General features: G+C 43.4%; 1 protein-coding gene across 32 annotated transcripts in view; it reads right to left on the reverse strand.

Moving 5' to 3' along the window:
- Plekha5 (pleckstrin homology domain containing A5) overlaps nucleotides 1-23,514 on the reverse strand; it is a 164,287-nt gene that overhangs the window by 24,727 nt on the left and 116,046 nt on the right. For 14 of the 32 annotated variants that reach the window (XR_009057990.1, XR_009057989.1, XM_057784159.1 and 11 more), the window contains 10 exons: nucleotides 21,307-21,769; nucleotides 17,732-17,815; nucleotides 14,591-14,710; nucleotides 13,860-13,913; nucleotides 8,122-8,202; nucleotides 3,477-3,512; nucleotides 2,943-3,005; nucleotides 2,126-2,206; nucleotides 1,871-2,020; nucleotides 674-775 (listed from right to left, as the gene is read on the reverse strand). Coding sequence is in view for 30 of the 32 variants with exons in the window: in XM_057784159.1 (XP_057640142.1) it covers nucleotides 674-775; nucleotides 1,871-2,020; nucleotides 2,126-2,206; nucleotides 2,943-3,005; nucleotides 3,477-3,512; nucleotides 8,122-8,202; nucleotides 13,860-13,913; nucleotides 14,591-14,710; nucleotides 17,732-17,815; nucleotides 21,307-21,769 (1,234 nt within the window). In the remaining 2 variants the exon portion in view is untranslated. Of the gene's footprint in view, nucleotides 1-673; nucleotides 776-1,870; nucleotides 2,021-2,125; nucleotides 2,207-2,942; nucleotides 3,006-3,476; nucleotides 3,513-8,121; nucleotides 8,271-13,859; nucleotides 13,914-14,590; nucleotides 14,711-17,731; nucleotides 17,816-21,306; nucleotides 21,770-23,514 lie in introns of those variants that run through there. The other 18 variants (XM_057784307.1, XM_057784353.1, XM_057784298.1 and 15 more) reach the window with 7 other exon arrangements.

Genomic DNA, 23,514 nt, shown 5'->3' on the forward strand with positions numbered 1-23,514 from the left:
CCATTTATCTGGTGGCTCGCTTACACTCTCAGGTTAGTCCCTGATCATCATGGCTGGAAGCAGACAGGCATAGTGCTGGAGCAGCAGCCGAGAGCTTTATGCCCTGATTAACAGGCAGAGAGAGACACTGAGCCTGGTGTGGACTGGGACGCACCTTCTCCAACAGGCCACACCTCCCAATCCTTCCCAATTCAATGTGGGGTCTGTGGAAGAGCAGTAAGTGCTCTGAAGGGCTAAGCCGCCAGTCATTCCAGCCCCAAGACAAATATCATTGAGAAATAAACACTATTTGATAAATAGGTCTGGGGCGGCACATTTATAACGTCAGCATCTGCAAGAGCCACAAAGGCGACACTTACCAGAGGAAAAAATAAAGCATATAATGAACAATTCTGTATCAGCCATCACTGATGACTTGTGAGTCTGAACCTCACAGAAGCGCGGAGAGCTGAGCTGAGCGCTGAGACCACAGTGCTGTGAGCACTGAACCCAGTACAGAGACCACAGTGCCGAGGGAGTACCACGCTGAGGGAACCATGTGAAACACCAAGAAGCACAAGCACCTTAGGGCTCCTCAGGGGTCAAGTAAAAGGCAAAGACGAGGAGCGGACTGTCACTGAGCTGCTCAGGCTATAGCAGTCCACTGTAAGCAGACTGCCCCCGCCAATCCTACCTGCACTTCCCCAAGGCGATCAAGCTGCTCCTGCATCTGGTTCCTGGTGACAGTCACATCATATTCTAACTTGTCATATTCTCTCCAGGCTCGTTCCAGCTCCTAAAGTCAAAGCGTTCATTATTTTACAGGGGGACCCAAGTTTTAACGGTATTATCAGTATACTTAAAACATCCCAAGATTTCAGGAAACTGTATGGATTATTTTGGGCAAAATAAAAATATCTTTTGGCAGTGGAGCCTGAAGCCAAGAACATAGTAAGCAAGTGTTTTATTGAGTTACACCTCCAGCACCCAAACAAAACTGCTACAACTCACTCTCCTCTGTGGCTTCCTCTTTTACAAGGCACAGTTCATTCAGAGAAAGCATGTGGTGTTATTTCAGAGTCTGGCTTATTTTATTTAATGCAATGACTTCATTCGGTTCCATCTATTTTTTTGCAAATGTCATGATTTAACCTTTATGGATGCAAAAAAAAGTCCATGGTGTATATATGGTGTATATGTATGGCATTTATTAGCTTATGCATATCCAGGCATATCTATGCTTGTTCCATTTCTTAGCTCTTGGATGAGCATGTCTCTGTGGTGTGCTGACAGTCTTCTGGGTAGATCCCCAGGAGTGCAGTGGTAAAGTTGCATCATCTGCTAATTCTATTCTATTCTATTCTATTCTATTCTATTCTATTCTATTCTATTCTATTCTATTCTATTCTATTCATTTATTTGTTTTTTTTTTTCCAAGATAGGGTTTCTCTGTAGCTTTGGAGCCTGTCCTGAAACTTGCTCTATAGACCAGGCTAGCCTTGAACTCACAGAGATCTGCCTGCTCTGCCTCCTGAGTGCTGGGAATAAAGGTGTGCACAGCAAGTTCGAGAACAGCCAGGGCAGTTACACAAAGAAACCCTGCCTTGAAATCCCCCTAAAAAGGAAAGGTTCTCATTAAGTTGCACATGCCAATTCTGAACTGACTCCACTATCAGGTAGTTCTCGAACTCAGCGAGCATCCTGCCTCAGCCTGAGCTCAGCGAGCATCCTGCCTCAGCCTGAGCTCAGCGAGCATCCTGCCTCAGCCTGAGCTCAGCGAGCATCCTGCCTCAGCCTGAGCTCAGTGAGCATCCTGCCTTAGTCTTCTAGTGCTGTGACACCAGGTCCAGAGCCAGGACTTCCAGGCTTCTGGGAAAACTGCAGTACTCACAGCAGTGGCTCGGGAGAGTTCTCGACACGTGCTCAGCAGTCCGTTTTGCAGGTCATCCCTCTGCAGCACCACGGTCTGGATGGCGGCTGGGTTGTCTGCATTCATCTCTATCTCCTGGCTGGCAGACAGCAAGGCCTGCTCGAGCGTGTACTGTTGGGATAAAGAGGATACAGTCCTGTAACTCTGGCTACCCGTGTTGTTGCCATCGGCACAGGCAGCAACACTGACTGGACACAGTAAAGGGAATGGCCCTACTTTCTCCTTGTGGAGCTGCTGCAGCTTCTCCTCCAGGGCGCGGACCACTTTATCCTGTTCACACAATCTGCTTAGTTTGGTCTAGAAGAGAAGATGTCTGTTGTTAGCAATTTAAAGTCTTTCCCCGTAACAAAGGGAAGGGAGCCATTTAAAACAATCATAACAATCATGGAATATCTAGTAGAACTTTGTAAAAATTAATTCTTTTAATTGAAAAAAATTTTTTCATGCACTATACTTTGGTTACACTGTCCCCCTTCAGGGCATTTTTATGTCAACGAGAACCACCAACAGTAATGTGGCAGGGAACACGGCGCATGCCTTTAATCTCTGGAGACAGAGGCAGGCAGATCTCTCCAATCAAATAAACAATAGACAAACAGTTACAGGGTGCTCACACATCTCCAAACACCCTTACCAATCATGGATGCGTCTTAGACCACAGGCACACGCTACCATAACTGATGTTTTCCTTTCTCTTCTGGCTTTGGAGATGGAACCCAGGGTCTCAGGAATCATAAGCGCATGCTCTACTGTCCAACGACAGCCCTAGTGCAAACCACTTATTTATTTATTTGTCTCTTTGTTTATTCGAGACAAATCTCCTCATCTATGCTGGCCGGGAACCTCCTTAACTCCTCCTGCCTGAGCTTTGCTGGGATGGGAGGAATGGACCAATGTGGTTCCTGAATAGTTGGGCTTCATGCTGTACTCCTTTAATCCTAGTACTTGAGGGACAGAGGCAGGAGGATCTCTCTGAGCTCAAAGTCAGTCTGGTCTACAAAGAGAGTTCTGTCTGGAGGTCAGAGATACTTACATCAATATCTACTTCTTCGGGTCTGTATTTGTATGATGGGCCTCTACATTCATCTTGTGACAGCTATAAGAAAAAATGCCACAGAGCAACTTTAAAAATCATATTTAAGTAATATATAGTCTAGTCTACAGTGAATACTTTAAAACTTCTGTCAAAATCACAAGCAGGATTTTAATGATTTTTATACTTCTAGAAATTTAATTCAAGCACAAACCATCACAAAAGTAGAGAAACACTTAGCACTGATACGATATGCAAGATACATAAGAATATGCCAAACAATAAGCTGGCCAAACAAAATTAATATAGCACCTTCCATTTTCCACTGTAAAGATAAACATTACTTTGATGGAAAATGGACAAACACAGCCACAGCAGCTGCACTGAACCAAATGTTTGCATCAGCACGTCCAGGAAAAAGCATCTGCCACAGTGCACACACACTCAGACAGTGTGGGCACTCAAATCAGCACATCTTAGCACAACCGCGCTAACAGAACACCGTATACATATATGCAATAGAAACACACATACACAATAGAGACTTATCTGGTTCTTCTGTCTTAAGAACTAAAAGATAATGAGGAAAAGGGCGGGTTTAATTGCAAAAGGAAATCACCGGAAACCTTCTAAAACTGAAAGCCTATGCTGTAACTTATGAATAAACAGACTGCACAAGAGGTTATATCTGTGTCGGACAGCATTTGTAGGATATTGTAGAAAACGATTATTATTTTTGTAGTATGGGAACTGAACTCAACACCTCACTCATGATTATCAAGCACTCCACAACGGAGCACATAACACTTCCAGCCTTGTAAGGAATTATTCTGCCGTACATTGAAAAAATTTAAATGTTCATATAATTGTCTGTCATACCCAGAGCACACCACAGCCCCTGCACACATCATCTTACTTTCATTTGATATTGACAGCAACAAAGAAACATTAGGCAAGATTGAGCTGAACCTTGATGTATGGTTATTAAATGGTATAATTTCACTCACTGTCAGTTCAGGAGTAACACTCCCCAGGATAATCTAGACGGGAGCTACATTTTACATACACATGTACAAATCCGTAAGAATGTCTGGCTATATATCCCCTCTGTAAAGATAGGGCTTGCCTGTTATAGTTTGAAAACAAACAGCGGAGAGCACTAAATGAATCTAGAAACGTGGAGATCAAAAGGTTAAAAATTCAAGCATTTCAAACATATGAATAAATCCTTCAATTACATATTTCATCTTACGACTTTACTTCACATATCTCATGCAAATGAATTGTGACTATTTCAGGTGTGCAGAATGATCATTAAGCCACAAGGTTTTATAGAAAGGAATAGTCCATGAAAAATGAATCTGACGGTAAAAGAATGTTTGTTTGCTATTGCAGGTAGAGGTCAGCCAATAGCACCCCCACAAAAGTCTAGACCAAAGCACCTGGACCCAAGGAAGCATTGACAATTTTCCCTGGAAAAGGGACAAGAAGCGAGGTTTAAAATGTTTCTATCCATGATACCAACTGGAGAAGGCCCACACTAGTTTTCACACTGAAGAACTTAAAGGCGAGAGGCCTTGTGCTATTAAGATGTTCCCGTAATTTTGCTTCATATTTAAAGTTAAATGCAAAGCAGCTTTACTAGACCACAACACGTGTATGAAGAGTGCTATATGGAGGTTAAGAGTAGAAACTGCATCCGTGTCCAAGGACCAAGGAAAAGAAAACCAGTCTACTAAGAGGAGTTGATGGTGACTGTTTAGAACCTCGGTTTCTACCCAAGAGAGCCATTTAAGACTCACTTTCCTATCAGTTGCCATAGCATCAGAAGTGCTCACTGCACAGTTACACCCTTTTCATAGGGCCTTGTGATATAGCCCTGCTGGCCTGGAACTTCTTATACCCATCCTCCATAGTGCAGAGACTGTAGGCACGGGTCAGCTCATCCAGCTGCTCTAGCTTTTGAGTGATGTCTTTATAGTCAGGTGAATATATCATATTCACAGGATACTTATTGTATCAATGGACATTTTCTTTACATTATTTTAATTTATGTGCATATTCCATATATGTGTAGGTGGCCATGGAGGGCAGAAGAGGGTGTTGGATTCCTAGGAGTTAGAGTTACTTACAGTTGGTTTTAAGCCACACTATATGTATGCTAGGAACTGAACTTGGGTCCTCTGGAAGAGTCCCTAGTGCTCTTAATCAGTGAGCAATCTCTCCAGCACCTCAACTCCTTTTTGAGACAGGGTCTTATGAAGACCAGACTGGCAAAAAAACAAAAACAAAAAACCCCATGAAAACAAACAAACAAAAACCAAAAAAAACCTCCTACCACCACCACAAACACCCAGCCAAGGATGTTTCTGAACTCATGATCTTCCTGTCTCTACTTCCCAAGAGCTGGAATCACAATAGTATGCTACTAAACAGCAATAGCACTGTACTTTCCTAAAACACAAAGACCCCCATTCAAAACCAAGCCTTTCTTGGTGTGTGTGTGTGTGTTGGGGGATACACCCCTATCATAGCGCACACGTGGAAGTTAGAAGATAACTCTTCCTTTACTATGTAGAACTCAGGGGTCTGACTCAGGCTGTTAGGCCTGGGGTGAGGGCTCTCCGAGCTATCTAGCTGGTCTACCTTGCCTTTAGGAGCTGCAGCTGAGCCTCTTCTGTCAGTTTCTTCTTGGTTTCATTTTCTTTTCTCCCTCCTTAGTTGTGCTGAGGATGGAACCCAGAATCTAGCAAGGCTGGCAAATTCTGTCATCACTAAGCCTTAGTCTACTGTTGGTTTTTCTCTCTTTCACTAATGCTGGCTTTGGCGCTAAGTTAAAATAAATCATATTAATTAAAATGTAACTTTTAGAGTTAGGCAAGGTGAGGCATATATCTTTAATCCAGCACGCAGGAAGCAGAGGCAGGTGGATCTTTGAGGCCAGTCTGATCTATATAGTGAGCTGCCAGAGCTACGTGGTGAGACCTTATCCAAAAAACCAAACCAAACCAAAACCCAAAACAAACAAAGCAAAAGCACCCCAACCCCTGCCAAAAAGCAAAATCCAAAACAAACAAACAAAAAAATACAATAAAAACAAAACCAAATACACACACACACACACAAATTCAACCTTTAAAATTCCTTGTGATGTCTCTCTCACATGTACACACACACGTACACACATACTCCAAAAGACTTTTCTATTAAATTTTAAAAACATTGAAAAAAAAAAGTAGCCAGGTGGTAGTGGCATATTCCTTTAACCCCAGCACCAGGGAGGCAGAGGCAGGAGGATCTCTGTGAGTTCAAGGCCAGCCTGCTCTACAGAGTGAGTTCCAGGACAACCAGGACTATTCAGAGAAACCCTGTCTCAAAAAACCAAAAAAGTAACCGCCCCCCAAAACAAAACAAAACAAAACACCATTACCACCGCCACCAAAACAACCAGCCAACAAGGCCAGCAAACAATGCGGACAGCACGGCAGGCATACGCTGGCTCTCCTCATCCGCCTCCTCAGAACTTACCATCTTATAAAGCCAAAAGCACAGGAAGTGTCACGTATAAAACAACCAGCGAATTAACGAATTCAGAAGATTTTTAAAAATCTTGATGCAGTTGCAGACTCAGCTCAGCACTACTGGCTACTCTTCCAGAGGATCTGGGTTCGAGTCTGTCTGTTCCAGGGGCTCTGATGCCCTCTTCTGGCCTCCTCAGGCACTAGGTACACATGTAATACAAGCCAAACACCCACACACATAAAATAATAAAACAAAACAATAATTTGATACTTGTTTACTACTGAACTTTAGATCTTTGTTATTTGGTCAATTTGGAGAAATCCCTCTGTCCAGGTGGGTTTTCAGGAGGCCACCTAAGAGAATATACAAATTAAGGTGGTCTCAGCCAGGCTTGGTGGCCTGGGCAGTATGATCCCAGCACTTAGGAGGAAGCAGTCCCAGGACAAAACTATAGAGGTGGAGAGATGGCTCAGCGGGTAAAGCCCTTGCCTCTGAGCTGGGAAACTGAGCTGGAGCCTGGAGATGCTCTCTGATGTTCACACATGCACCATGGAGGGCTGTGCTATACATGTGTACAGTTACACTAAAAGGTAAGGTGTCCCTTCTGTTTTCTTCAAGTAAAGCTGCTTAACTTTAAATATTTAGTATTTTGGTCATTTCTTGTGAATTAAAGATGTTTTCAGCCATTTAAACATTTTGAAAACTGGGCCCAGAGGAGGCCTAACCTCTCGGCATCAAGCAGTCCTGTGCCCTGCCCACAAGCACACTTCAAGGACAGAGGCACCTGGGCCTTTCACAAGCTTCCTTTATCTGGTGCTTCTCGCATTTGAATTAGGATCCATATTCATTTTTCATGTGAGTTAATTCTTTCCTCTTTGTTATGGTTTAAAAATACTCTAACAGGCCATTGCCCAGAGAACTGGAGAACTGGAGGGGGCTGAAGTGGAAGAAGCTGATGCCGTTGAACACAGAGCCAGGAACATTTAGACCATGGATAAATAATAAGTGGAAGGAATGGATAGGCACTTCCTTTGCAGATCTGCAGGTTACCAAGCTTCCTAAGGCAAAGCCTGCCAACTCCCCGACACACTGGGGATGTGCGAGAAAGGAGCAGGAAGGGGAGTAAATGCCCGGATGGATGCATAGGAATGCTAATACAGGGGAACCAACAGCCCTCCTATGTTACAACCGTGGGCTAGGCTCCACTCCATCAGGATAGAAACCAGATCATCACTTCCCACACAGGTGGAATGAACGAACTCTGGACTTGCAAAGGTTTGCAGGGCTGTGCTTCAAAGAAAACAGGTTTTCAAATCTTTCTCCCTGCCAAGCATTTGCAATGCCTTCAGAATTAACACACAGAAACCTAGTAACTTCAGCTAAGTGTACTGCAGACCTCCAAGTATCTATCGACCACAGGATGTAAACAAAAGCCTTAGGAAGATGACATATGGGATAGTCAACAGCAAGGGTTCAGCAAAGCCATGCTCAGGGTACCACAGCATCTCGGGGCCCATGGATGAAGTGTGGCTTCTCAGACAGACAGAAACAAAATGTGAAGACACCGATGTTATGAGGAGGTCTGAGGACAGACAGGGCTGTCACTGAGGGGTTTTGCAGGTGACAATGCAGTGTCATTCACTGACCAAGACCTTACTTGTTGGTACAGTTGTGGTCTTAGCGCCGAGTTCTCAATCATTGTGTGAACCATGGTGATAATAGGTTCATTTTCTTTCATCTATTTCAAATCAGGAGGAGCATACAGCAAACATCAGTTTACATCACAGGTAGATTTGAAAGACGACACTGTAAATATATCCTCTACTTTAGTATCTTCCTAGCAGCAGTTGCTTACACTTCACCCCATGGTTGCACAGACTTAATCCACACCAATAATTTCAAGCAAGCACCTAAAGCTATAAAATACACCGACGGTTATAAAATAAACCTAACTACGACAGTGCTAAATCACGTTTACTTTAATCAATACAGCCAATTAACAGCCACTTCTACATATGTTAGATGGTAAAGCATTAAATATAAAAAGACAATAAACTTTCTAGAGGGCGACAATCTGTGGATTTAGAAGGAGTAAAATAATACTGTTTAACTCTATTCACTAATAAAACTGAAACCAAATGCCAGTTCTTTTTAAGACTAGTCAGAAAAAAATTAGTTCTCTAAGGATATTAAAATTTTATAATACCCAACGTTCTTATCATTTAGATAACACATTTTATTAAAATTAGTCTTAATAGGCATTTTTATACACTCTTGGGTTTTCTCACAGTATAATCATATATGCGTAGAATCATTCAAGGGCTTTTTAAAATTTTCTTAAGATTATCACGTATATAGTGTTCTGCCTGCATGTATCCCTGTAGGCCAGAAGAGGGCATCAGATCTCATTACAGATGGTTGTGAGTCATCATGTGGTTGCTGGGAATTGAACTCAGGATGGCAGAAAGAGCAGCCAGTGCTCCTAACTGCTGAGCCATCTCTCCAGGCCCCCATTCAAGGACATTTAAAATAAAACTTATTCAGCAAGGACTCAGTAACTGAGTAACTGACTGACATTTCCAGCTATATTTCTACCTTCTAGAAAAGTACAGTTTCATGCAGCGGGCTTTGTAGTTAGCCAAAGCATTCAAAAGACAAGAGTTCCAAAATGGAAGAGTAAATGGCTAACAAAATTTTCAGCATTTCTAAGCAGGCAGGTGTTTATGATTATTCTCCCAGGGTTTAGGAGTGCGCCGTCCACAGCATTTGCAGAGTACATGGCCACACATGACTATCCTGTTCTACAGAGGCCACAACATGACCACACATGACTATCCTGTACTACACAGGCCACAACATGACCACACATGACTATCCTGTACTACAGAGGCCATAAAAGCATCACTTGGTGCAGTGCTGCAGCCGGATTTTTCCTTCATCAATGGAGCCAATTAATGACTCTATATTAGGATAGATGATAAAACATTGCAATGCACAGGATAATCTAAACTTCTGAACCAAAAACCTACTTAGGGCAGTGGTCCCTCGCCCATGGACACAATTCCCAGGAAACTCGCCTGTGCAACCTGGGGATCTCTGCAGATAGAAGAACCCAGCCATGAGGCAGTCTGTTCCAAAAAGCCCCTGGACAGAATGACTCACACTCTCCTTGCGATCCTATTTACTCTTTGCTTTTAGTGTTTTTGCCAGAGGTAAAAGCCACAGACAAAGACATTTACTTTAGGAATATTGGGCCTGTGCCAGAGAGCTCAGTGAGAACATCTTTTAATTAATTTTATGTGTGTAGGTGTTCCGCATGCATGCATATCTGTGCAGCACGTGCATGCAGAATCCAGAAGGCATCAGATTTCCTGGAACTGGGGTTATAGACAGTTGTGAGCTGCCACATTGGGTACTGGGAATCAAACTGGGGTTCTCTGGAAGAGCAATCAGTACTCTTAACCACTGAGCCATCTCCCCACATCTCTTCAGTTCATCTTTGTAGTGGTACTGGTATTTAACCCACCCAGTGCTCATGTACGCAAGCGCAGCCTCAGGGTAGTGGCAGCCAGTCTCAGACCTAGGACACTAAAGGGTGGGGCCAATCTCCTGTCTGGTTCACCAGGATGATTACCCAGTGAAGTCGTATAACTTCCCCACTGTCAGTTCATTTGTCAAAGTTTAACAGGAAGAAGTCCAGGGTACCTACAGTTTTCATTCCTGTTCACACTTTGCTCTCATCTTGGTATCATTTCCTGTTGTGGGTTAGTCTTTATGTACACTGTAAAGACCTGTCTCTGCCTAAGGCATTTTCTGATTGGTTTAATAAAGAGTTGAATGGCCAATACCTAGGCAGGAAATTTCTGGAGACACAAACGTGGTGTGCCTAGCTACATGCAGGTGAAGCACACACATTAAAATAAAAATCTAAAAGAAAATTTAGAAGAAAGCAGTATTAAAGGTGACTTTCTTGCCACCTCCTAAGCATTTAATACTGTTTGAGAAGATATACTGTAAAAGGTTTTAGTTCCTGACGTCAGCCCCTGCTGCCTGGCTGCCTTAGCCCCTGTGTTGCTGCTTCCTGTCTTCTCTGGACCACCATTTCCAATGTGCTAGCTTCTGTTAGTACTGTCTTCCCTGAAAGTTGACAGGGGCAGGAAGATTGGGGGAGGGGGGGAAGAAAGAGAACCATCTAAATCGTCTCTCTTTACTGCTCTTAGAATGGAAAGGGAGGTCAGAAGAACCAAATGAGACGAGCTCACTGACTCAATGGGTTATGGAAAGGAGGACATGGCGCTGGGAGGGACATGTGTCGTGGGGAGCCTGGGGGAGTGGAGATGAGTGAAATACAACATACACAAGTATGGAATTCCCAGAGAGTAAATAACAATAGCACTAAAAATACAGATCTCAAGTAGTTTACCACAGTGCTGTCTAACAATCTGTGATAGTTCATTTCAGAGTAAAGCAGAAAGCAGAGGGGAGACAAGTCCAGCACAGCTTTTGTTCTTTATGTTTTAATTTTGTGAGACAGGGTCTAAGGGTGTAGTCCAGCAGGCCTACAACTTACTATATGCATCTCCCAGCAACCCTAGCACTTCAGCTCCTGAGCCCTAGGAGTAAGGGTATGGACCACCACACCCATTTCAGTAGCCACCTGTCCTCAAAAGAGAGGACGAGAAGTCATGTTCCAGCGCTCAAGCTACTGAGACCAGGAGGCAAGCTCTTCAGACTGGGTGCTCAACGTGCCTGTCTCCCTGTTTTCACCTCCGAAATAGCTCAGGGGATATCTTCTGGCTCTATTTTCACAAATCATGTTAGAAATTAATAGAATTTAAATGAACTCAAGTTTTCTTTTGGGTGGCTGTGGCACCTACAGAAGGCCAGAGGAAGGCTGTATGGATCGCTTCTACTTAATGTGAGTAGGGACCAGCAGGAGCTGAGAGGGAGAGTCAGCCAGAACACGCTCCTCAAGGTGTGTACTTTAGAGTTTGCTCAGAGACTCTTCCTCTGATCTGCTAATTTGCGGTTCTATAAAACCGATGAGTCAATCTATAAATCCCAGACACCCAAAACTGCCTGCAAAAATAACATACCTGGTCAGCTCAAACAAGTTACTGGCAGGAACCAGACAGACAGCTGCAAAGGTTTGAGCTGAATGAGAAACTCTACTAAACTAAGATTATCATAATCATTTTTACATATTGTATAGCTATAGTTACATCCAATGTATAATGCAGTTCAAAATTTTTCACTTCAATACATCACTAGAAACAATTTTTAAATATATTTAAGGAGACATTTTCTTTAGGTAACCCTTTGTGAATGTGTATGCGTCTGAACTAGGGGGTGAACACTGTTGTCTCTCAGGATCATCCATCTTGGGACTCCACCCACCTTTTGAAGCCCGGAAGGACCCGAGGCTTGCAGGTTTGGCTAGGCTGGCTGGCCAGACTGCTACAGGGGACTGCCTGTCTCTACCACAGTAGTGTTGGGATTACAAGTGTGTTCCTATGCTGGGCTCTGGGGATGGCCAACAAGCACTTTACCAACTGGGCCATCAGCCGAGCCCCAAAGTGATCTGAAGGTTATACACATTTAGATATAGATGAGTTTCTGTTCACAAAAGTTTTAAATCTTAGCTGGTATCTAAAAATAGCCACATGTTTATTATCAGAAGTGGTTAGACTTACAGGCAAAGTACCACTCAAAACATCCATTTTTATAATTATTATTATAAAATTTAAAAGTGGAACACTAATATAACTGTTCCAGAATCTGAGAAAGGGCAAATTCCTTGACAGCTCTGCTGACAGAGTCCACAGATGACCACATCTCACTGTACTACATCGGGATACTAGCATGGCATAACCACAAGCCTAGAGACTATGATGGCACACAAGCCTGAGACGGCATCTGCGCCATTCTGGGAACCGGGTACAGGACTGAAAAGCATCTCCGGACCAGTGTTGGGTGTGGCAGACTCCTCTGTCAGGCAATTCCCAAAGTTCTGTCTCTGTAATTTCACAACGGACATTACTGAGATTACTAATAAGCCACAGCACATCACTGGGCTTATTCCCAAAGGGTCTCGGTAACGTGATTTATGCTCACGCTACTTTTATAATACCCCACAGGTTTTCAGATAATCTATGGTTTGCTCGGTTATTTATGAGTCGGGTAAACTTTTCTGTGACAGCCAGTCAGTCATGAAGTTTTGATCTTCCTGCCTCTGAACTGCTGGGCCAGGGCTGTGGGCTACCTTGTCATGTGTGCTAGTTTACAGTGCAGAGGAAGTTTAAAGACAGTTGATTGCCCAGAAGCTTTTTAGAATGTGAGGTACGCATCTTTATTATACTGCTGTCAAAATCAGCCCAGGCTCTGCAATGAAGATCTGAACGTGGGTAGCAAAATGCTGATTTCTGAAGCACTCCAATAGGTAAAACCATGAAAAAATTAATGGGAAGTATGTAAATTACATGCTAAGAAAGTGTGCTTCTTTAAAAGGAAATGACTGAATGTGTCTACAAAGGGTTGCCCCGGCATAAAATCCTTTTAAATATTGAATCTATAGAGCTGCATTTACCGTTTTCTTTGAATTTGTAAACACCTGTCTTACAACATTTCCTCTAGGAACTTATTTGGTAAAACACTCAAACCTATACATTTTAAGACAAATCAAAGGTAGGCTTAGCCTGATCTGCATTAAAGAATTCATTTGTTAGCAGAAATCATGTCTGATAAGATACCAAGGCCTACTTAGTGTCTAAGACACTAAAACCTGGGACAATCCTGGTTTCCCGATACTTTTCATGAGATAGATAGGGTCTCAGTCTGCAGCTCAGGAAATCAGGCATGAGCCACCATGCCTTTCACTTGTGGTCACTCCCCTTGGCCACCTACCACTGAGGCAATGGGGAGAACCACAGGCCATTGTGAAACAGGCTCTGCACACTGGGCAAAGACTGAATGGTGGAAGGAGGCAGAACAGGCAACTAAAGGCGGCCTCCAGCAAACTCCATGCAGAATCCAGAACCACTGCTCTCCCCGCCCTCCCCAGCTGCCAGCGGGACATTCTTCACAGTGTTCCTTCACTGGCTGCTCCCAGCTCTGATAAAGCTCACTTCGTCAGCATTGTCATGAGATATAAGGAAAGAAACAGAAAGCATATAGGCTCGTGATCTTAGGTGACTTGGTCTCTGAATCCTCCAATGGCCCTCACAAATGCCTTTTGGCTTTTGGTCAGTGTTCTTGACTGTCACTTATAGAAGTCACACTATTATTATTATTATTATTATTATTATTATTATTGAGATCGTTAAGTAGCCATACAAATTGTACTATAATCATTAAGTTCTACTTGGTGTGATAGTAAGAAAATTCTACAAACCCCACCTGATGATCCAAATATATGGTGTTCCTTTGAAGATGATGTGAAAGAATTTCATTCTAGCAGCCATCAATCAAGGAAAGAGGGACAAAGAGCAAATCATCAAAAGGTCAGTTGGTAACGAGCAAAACAGCGTAGCATCACAGCACACAACCTTCACAAACATGCTGTCAGGGCACAGATGACATCACCAAGTGTGTAAAATTGTAGACACTGAGTTATTAAGTAGGAAAACACTTGCAATGGCTTTAGCAGGTAGAAGCCTCACACCCTCCCTCCTCACACACACAGAAGCTATTAACCCTTTGAGAGATTTCAGACCGGCCTCCAACTTCCCCATCCTCCTGTACCACATCCTGAGTGCTGGAACCACATGTGGGAGCTGAGAAATATTATGCCTTCATTTCTTCCCCATAGGAACAAGGGTTTATGATGAATTTTCAGCTTACTGCTTCGTGTGAACACAGGCTTTCGGTACCTTACTGTCCTATCAGCTGTGGAAGTCAGAGTATGTACTGAACAGCGGCACTGTCTCGAGGCCTCACCGAGCTCCTCCTTCCTCCTCCCAACCAGCTGTGTTTTCTTGACTGTACAGCCATGAAAATGAGCTGAATTCTCAAAGGGTCAATAGGAGACTATCATGTCCCTGCGAGGATGGTACAGGCTCATGCTTGACACCAAGGACACAGGATGCATTGATGAGTGATGATGCCCGACACACGTCTCCATAGCTGACCTTTGGGCTGTGGGCCTCAAGTTTCAGCTGCATGAGCTGTGCTAAGGTATGCTCCCGGATACTACTCAGTTCCGCTTGCTGCCGTCTCAGCTTTATGAGCAGCAGCGTAAGCTCCTCTGGCTGAAGGAGTACAATTTAAGAATCCAAACAGTGGAAAACAGATTAATTGTTGTCTTAAGTGACAGACATTAAACCAAGATTTCTTGGCAAGTTTCCTCTTACGGTTGGCATCATAGTGCCTAGGCACTATGATAGGTCCTACATAAATGCATAGCCATCTAGAGAGACAGAAGGAATAGTGTTACTTTACAGCAAAACAACAGGGGATGCAGGCATTTTCTCAGAACTCTCCAGAGTATTTCACAAACCCAACCATCACGCTTTGCACAGAGAACTGCTAACAACCGTTAAGCTGCTCATGGAAGATGTCAGCAGGATGCTAACACCACACCTAAGACACTTCCAGTAACAAAACAAGGCTGGCCCATCCCACACCATTTCAAAGAACAAGTGAATAAAAAGAATTGCATGTCAGAGATGTAAAACTTGGGTGTTATTTCCGAACTCTACGATTCGGTGTGTGAGGCTAGTCACCTTGGGTCATGTCGTCAATAGAGTTTCTGCAGCATTCTTACGACTAAAATGTCAGTCCTACTTTTTAGGGGGGAAAACAGGAAAGCAAATACTGCTCCGAGTGTCCCCCAGCACCCAGCCTGCACACCCCCTCTGGAAACGGGAGACTCTGGTTCCCCCGTGGTTACTATGAATCCGGAGGAAGAAGGCTTTCAACAAACAGTGAAACAAACCCCTTCATCTGCAGAGCACGAGGGTGGGGCAAGGGGCTCTTCCCCTAACGTCCCAGGCAGGGCGTGGCTGAGCTCACGTTGCCCATGCCCAGCTCATTTGCTGTTGTGCCCCATTTTCTATACCATGAATGTCTTTGGCGACCCAAGCATGGTTTCAATACTGCCTTCTGACAGGCACAGCGTCACTGAAGTAAACTACACCTTCCCACTGGCCCCTCAGAGGAAGGTGGCCACATACGGAAAGAAGGCAACAGGCTTTTATAGTTAACAGTAGACAGTGTTCAGGGCATGTGACTTCAAACTGCAGATAAAAGCCCATCTGTTTTTGCTCTGAACTCAGAAGGGCACCTTGTGACTTCATGACTCTGGGAGAGGCTTTATCTCCTGATCGTCATGTTCTGCTCTCGAGGTCTTGAGGGGAGAGAGTAAGGGACTGTTATACTCTGGTAGATTGGAATATTCTAAACTTCACGTTGATTTCTGACAGAAAATCCAAACTAAACTAGTTTGTGCATGGACTAAAATGATAGCATTTTCAAAAGGACAGAAGACTATAAGGTAGCTGCACAGTCACATTTTGAGGGAAAAAAAAAAAAAAGAGGCATTATTGGCTGGAAAAGGATAGGGGTGATGGTAAATAAACCTGATCCTGAACAGCCACTAGAGGGAGCAAAGTGAAAGAGAAAACACCAGACAGCCAGCAGTTACTTGGCGACCGCCCCTGCTTTTGCCTGACTGATCCACAATCTAGCATTTAACAGTACTTGGGTTTTTTTGTTTTTGTTTTGTTTTGATTTTGTTTTGTTTCAAGACAGGATTTCTTTGTGAGATCTGCCAGCCTCTGTCTCCCAAGTGCTGGGATTAAAGGTGTGCACCACTACCACAACTTAGTTCTTGGGTTTTAATAAAATATATTCACCATCTTTAGTAAACACATGGCAATCACTTTAAATCCAGGAACTATTTCCCTATTATCTAAATGTGTATGATGAAATATGACATTTATTTGTAATAAAAGAGATGAGTTTGTTTTGATTACTGTAGGAAGAGAATTTTAAATAATCACCATCATCAATCCTATGAGTGTTAACAATCACATCCCCAAGCAAACAGGACTAATCTATTCACAATAGAGTAGCCCAAAAAAAGCATTCCAGCAGTGTTGGTGATGTAATCTCAGTATTCCAGAGGCTGTGTCAGGGAGACTGCTAGGTCAAGACCTTGCCTAAAAACAAGCCAAAGCAAAGACACTTTTTTTTTTTTTAAATTTGAGTAACTGATATGAAAGATCCTCACTTCAAATAATAGAAAATATACTTGCTGAGGGTTTTTTTGTCTGATTCTCCCCTCCTGTATTCTAGGCTGGCCTCCAACTCTCAATCTTGCCTCAGCCTCTGGAATGCTGGGATTAAAGGCATGAACCATCATCATGTATAGTCTTTCTTTGTGTAAATACATAAGTCAATGTAGTTTTGGCTCTAAGGTGGCTGATTTATATTAAATTTCACAGAAAAGCCATGTGAGGCAGGCAGTATGTTCACATAATGCCAACACTGAGGAGGCCAAGCAAGAACAGCGACCGAGACCAGGCTTGCTGCATGTTCTATCAAGACTTGGTCTCAGAATAAAACAAAAGCACAGGGAAAAGACATCAGAAGACAGATGCTGGCTGGACTTCTCCTAATTATCACTCCAAAGTCTGCTGAGTGTGTTTAAGGAGTGGTCCTCAACCTTCCTAACACTTGTGGGGAACCTAAACCATATTTTCGTTGCTACTTCGTAACTGTAATTTTGTTACCGTTATGCATTATAATGTAAATATCTGATATGCAACCCCAAAGGGGTCGAGACCCACAAGTTGAGAACCACTGGTATAGGGGTGGCTGGTCTTGAATCCAGGTCTAGTATATCTTCTGCAAGCTGAGCTACGTTGGGTTTTTAAGAAACAAAACATCAAAAACAAAACTCCAACTAAATAGTTTTGTATGCTAGGAAGTCATGGCTGGCCTTAACTCACAGCCGTTCTTCTCTATACCACCATGCCTGCCTGGCTTTTATTTTGAAGATAAAGGGGACAATAAATCAAAAACCCAGAGTTAAATAGTAAACTTTGAACTTTCTCCTTTATTTGGGCATTTAGGGGAAGGCAGCAAAAAAGATGTTGACATGACTAAATGAGTCTACATTCTTCGCTGTACAATCTGTATCACAAAGGTAGTGCTGTTTTCTTCTGCAGGTGACGTCTGAGAATTCACACTTAGAAGCCATGTCAGCTTCACGCCTTTCTGGGCAGCAAATAAAGTAGGCAAACGATAAGCAAACTTATCACACTCACCGTTCTGCCTTGGAGGCTCTGAGGACTAACAGACGCTAAGGCCAGGCCAGCTGGCATTGACCTTCTGTCAGGTACATAGGCATGCTAGGAAACAGAGACAACATATAACTCAGTGGGGAACATTCAGTGTTATTGATGAATGATCTTAAATTTAATTACAAAATACCAATTACAACTGTCATTAGTGTTTATGAGAGGCATACCAACATTCCTCACTTGACTAAAATACAGATGCAAATAAAAAGAGCGATTCTGCGAAAACTGGCTCATCAGCACTCTATCTCCTGTTCTCAGGACTGTGTGAGTGCGTGTGTGTGTGTGTGCTGCTGTGGTTTTTTCTGAGACAGGACCTCATGGAGCTCAGGCTGGCCTCACACTTGATTTCCTAATCTACTAGTTTCCACTCCCCGAGTGCTATCCATATGGGCGTGAACCACTATGCCTGGGCCCATAGACACATATTTTATATTTATTATTATTGTTACTGTGTATGTGTTTGCTGTCTGGGTCATGCATACGTGAGGTCAGAGGATAGCTCTGTGGCACTGGCTCTGTCCTTCCACCTTTATGTGAATGTAGGTTGCTAGGCTTACATAGCATCTTTACCTGCTCAACCATCTCACTGGCCCTGCTTCACACTCTTTAGAGAAAACCTAATGGCAGGAGCAAAACAGCTGGACAGCTTTGCAAATTTTATTGGTTGGCTGGTTTCTCATACCTGCTTTTAGATCACTCTTGTCCTTAGGGTTTCTGCACTATTAATGCAAACAATACCTAGAGAAATAATTGATTTTATATATTCACAATTAAGAATTTTGGCTGGGCAGTGGTAGTGCATGCCTTTTCATCACGGCACTCAGGAGGCAGGTGGATCTTTATGAATTCAAGGCCAGCCTGGTCTACAGAGCAAGTTGCAGGCCAGCCAGGGCTACACAGAGAGACCCTGTCTTTAAAAACAAAAACAAATTAATTAGCAGATTCACTTAACCTCCTTGATTATGAGAATTCCTTCTTAAAAACTGAAAAACAAAGGAAACAGCTCAGGAGAAGGGCTCATGCCTGTAATTCTAAAATTTGGCAGGTGGAGGCAGGATGATAGGAAACTCAGGTCACCCTCCATTATATGGCAAGTTTGAAGTCATCCTGGACTATATCATAACCTGTTCTAAAAAGGCTTGCACACATACAAAGAATCACCTTGAGACACTTTTAAATCTTATTTTTTTTTAAAGACGAATTCACAACGTATAACCCAACTGACCCTCAGACGTGTGATCTTCCTGCCTCAGCCTCCTGGGTCTGGGACTGCAGGTGTGTACCACCACACCTAGCTTAATTTTACTGAATCAACTTTTTGTTACACATCGTTTTCTATCATCACATGTAATAAAACTGGAATGCACACAGAAGATTCTTAGTGCATATCAAAGTGAGAAGCTGGCCTCAGTGAAAAGCAAAGGTTCAAACTGAGCATTTTCTTTGGGAGGCAAACTAACCTTTTTTTAAAATTTATTAAAGATTTATTTATTTGTTTATTTATTATGTATGCAGTGTTCTGCCTGCATGTATGACTTCATGTCAGAAGAGGGCACCAGATCTCATTAAAGATGGTTGTGAGTCACCATGTGCTTGCTGAAAACAGACTCAGAACCTCTGGAAGAGCAACCAGAGCACTTAATCTCTGAGCCATCTCTCCAGCCCACAAATGAACATTTAGATTCTACATGGATTTACGAAGCTAGAATACAGCACAATGACAAAGCACTTTCCCACAAAGTACAGGGACCCATGTTTGATTCTCAGCATACAAACCAGGGCCCTTAACAGCTTCATTGTTTTTAAGATTTAATTTGTGTGTGTGTGTGTGTGTGTGTGTGTGTGTGTGTGTGTATTACTCATAGAGGCCAGAAGAGTGTATTAGATCACCTGGAGCTGGAGTTAACCAAAGAGCTTTCTCCAAGAGCAGTATGTGCTCTTAACCATCCATTTCTCAGTCCCCAAACATTTTGATTTTAAGTATATTGCTAAATACTGCTAGATACTAACAATGAATTTGAGTCTATAAGAGATCTCAATGCCAGACAGCTATTTGGTTAGAGGTGAAGTCAATACTCTTGCCCTTAATAAAGACAGAGCGAACTTGCAGGCATGCCAGTGGGAAGGTACAGTTGTCAAGCATACAAAAAGTCAATAAAAATGAACAAGTGTGGTCCGGGGAGCTGGCTCAGTTGGTAAAGTGCCGGCTGTATTTACCAGCAAAAAGAGCCGAGTTCTGATCCCTACCACCCACATAAAAACAATTACGTGTGACCGCAAACATCTCTCATCTCAGTGCTGGGAGGCAGTGACTGGCCGGCCAGTTAGCCAATGCAGGTCCAGTGAGAGACCCTGTCCCAAAGAATAAGGTGGACAGTGACAGAGGCAGATGTTCAACATTGAACTTGGTTTCCACACATGGCTACACACACTTACATGTAGACATATTCTTCCCCCAACCCCAGTGTGAGCTGGAATGTAGTCTGGGGGCAGAATACTCGCCTAGCATGCACAAGGTGGATTTGATTCTTAGCACCGGGGAAAAAATAAAACAAGAACAAGATATGTCCTCAGATAAAGAATGAATGACGTGTCTGTTTAAAAAAACAAAACAAAACAACAACAAAAAACCCTTCCGCTGGGTGTGGTGTCCTGTGGTGGCTTGAATGAAGTGTCCCCATAGCCGTGGGGATTTCAATGCTTGGGCCCTGTTTGGATTGGTTCAAGAGGTCTGGTCTTCCTGAAGGAAGTATGTCCCCAGGCTTCGAAAACCACCAGCCATTCTCACGCTGCTTCCTCCCCCTGCTTGGAGTTTAAGATGTGAGTTCTCGGGCGGGCGGTGGTGGCACACGCCTTTAGTCCCAGCACTCGGGAGGCAGAGGCAGGCGGATCTCTGTGAGTTCAAGGCCAGCCTGGTCTACAAGAGCTAGTTCCAGGACAGGAACCAAAGCTACAGAGAAACCCTGTCTCGAAAATCCAAAAAAAAAAAAAAAAAGATGTGAGTTCTCTGCTGCTTCTGCTGCCATTTCCTCTCTGTGATGTTGATGAGCTGTTATTAAACTGTAAGCCTGAACACCTTTTCCTTCAATAAGCTGCCTTGGGCATCAGGTTTTACCATAGCAATAGAAGAGTAGCTAAACCAGGTGGTGGTGGCACACACCTTTAATCCCAGAGGCAGAGGCAGAAGCAGGTGGATCTTTGAGTTCAAAGCTAGCCCGATCTACAGAGTGAGTTCCAGGACAGGGTCCAAAGCAACAGAGAAACCCTGTCTTGAAGCCCAAAAAAGCTGAGGCAAGAGCATCTGGAGTGTGAACCCAGCTTGGGCAATGCAGAGACCCTGTCTCAACATAAAAGGATTAGAGAAACTTGTAAAGCTTAGGTTCTACACATGGGATCTTGACAGAATTTTAATTTTTTTAAAGACAAAAACAGCCTTGTTAACTTCCCATTCTCTTTCCTCAAACTTAATTTCAAATAGTATATTAGAAAGAAAATACAACATCCTTAAGCATAGAGTTAACATAAAATTAGTCTTTTACCTTAGGGTGATGCGCCCGGTGCCTGCGGTCTACCGTGACATCTCCTCTCTGGATGGGCGAGGACACTTCTGACCTATATGTTCGCGGTGGGGAGAATCCCGGGTAAGCAGCTACGGACCCATGGGAAGGTGACGCGGGGATGGAGTGCATCGTCTGGTCAGGAGGCTTCCCCATGGCCTTGGGGCTGCCCAGGCAGCTGTGCCGAGGGAGGGTGCCCTGCTTGTGGTAAAACTGGCGCTGCTGCCACTCATACAGCTGCCACATGGTGCCGTCCCTCATGGACCGCCGCTTCTCTTCTGCTCCGGGCCCGGCCTTGTCATGGCCAGAAGGCGCCACACTGCAAATGCTCTCAGGCCTGATCTTGTTGTTTCTTGGGAGTGTTCGGTAACCTTCTGGGTAGCGGGCCACAATCTGGGCTCGGTGGCTTGGCATATTTCTTGGTAATGTTTGATAAGAAATTACTCTAAAATTAAAAAAAAAAGTTGAAAGCATGAAAAAGACGCAGTAAACAGAGCGGTTTCTGCAGTTTTAAGCGACACTACTTCCAGTTGCCCTGGTACGAGCTGCCTTTCGTGAGAGAACAAAGTTCAGGGGCGGCGCGCTCGCTCGGCGGGTGCAAAGTCCTGGGTTTGAACCTCAGTACCCGACAGAGAGAAGAAGAAAAGAAAGGGAGGGAGGGAAGACCAATTGGCCAAATGCTATGTGAGGTATAAATTGCTCAAAAGCTAAAGCTTTTAAATGAAATTCCATCTGGTAATGTAGATACATAAACAGAATCTATGGCAATCATGTGTGAAGATAAATTCCACAAAACGGATTTAGCTTGATGCAGAAGAAGTATTTACCCCACTTCAGTTGGTAATGAGACTATCCAAGCTTTTAATCTCACAGTTTGATGGGTAGAGAGGTAGGAGAATCTTTGTGAGTTCTGGTCCATACAGTGAGACCCTGACTTTAAAAACAAAACAAAAACAAACACTCTCTGCCCACCCCTAAACTGTTCCCAAAATAAAACAAAACAAAACCCACCTCCTAACATATAAATAAGTAATTTTTTAAAGATTTAATTATTTATTTATACAATATTCTGCCTGTAGGCCAGAAGAGGACACCAGATCCTATTATAGATGGTTGTAAGCCACCATGTGGTTGCTGGAAATTGAACTCAGGACCTCTGGAAGAGCAGTCAGTGTTTTTAACTGCTTAGCCATCTCTCCAGCCTCCTAAATAAGTAAAATTTAAAAAGGGAATATTCAAGAACTAACTAACCTCAAGTCTTCCCCTTTGCACAACTAGTTAAGATAGTAAGACCCTGCCTTAAAACAACCGAACAAAAAACAAAACAACAATCCCCTCATACAACAAAAAAGCAAACAAACAAAAAAACCCACACCCCAAACAACCAAACGAAAAGAGTATGTAAGACTAAATTCTCGGGGCCGTACTTTCCCACAGAGCACAATCCAGCTGCTTTCAGCACACCACGCCTACTTTTGCTGCTTCCTCCCAGCGTTAGCCGCTTGAAGATGCTGCGACCACGTCAACTGGGGGTGAAAACTGAGGTGCAATCTACTTAACTATGTTCTTAAGAATATTTTATGTTTGTATTTATTTATTTTATATGTATGGGTGTGCTATACATATATGCATATATATGTGCACCATTTTTGAGACTGGGGAAGGGCATGGGATCCCTTGGAACGACAGTTACAGATGGCTGTGAGCTACCAAGTGCTCTTAATTGCCAAGCTACCTCTCCAGCCCCTACTTTACATTTAATAATCTGAATCCTTGGCTGATAAACTGGAAGCTAAAGACTTATTTAAAAAAATTTAGTGTGTGCGTATGCCGTGTGTGCTGAGCCTATGAAGGCCATAAGGGTGTCAGATACCCTGGAGTTATAGGCAGTTGTGATCTACCCAATATGGGTGCTGGGAACTGAACCAGGTCTTCTGGAAAAGCAGCAAGTAATTTTTACTATTGAGCCATCTCTCCAGCTCTTCCAGAGCTCTCTGACACTACTCAGCATGTGTGGTGGCGTATTTCTGCACTCTGGAGGGATACAATAGGTCTGAAGCAGTTCGGGTTGCATGTGGGTTGCAATGAGATCTTGTTTCAACAACAGAAACAAAACACACAGTCCCTGAACAGATTTTACTGTGACCTAGTGCATTGGATTGGGTATATTCTGGGCTATGAGGCAAACTA

The sequence above is a fragment of the Chionomys nivalis genome, chromosome 1 (genome assembly GCF_950005125.1).
Source record: "Chionomys nivalis chromosome 1, mChiNiv1.1, whole genome shotgun sequence".
Taxonomy (NCBI): domain Eukaryota; kingdom Metazoa; phylum Chordata; class Mammalia; order Rodentia; family Cricetidae; genus Chionomys; species Chionomys nivalis.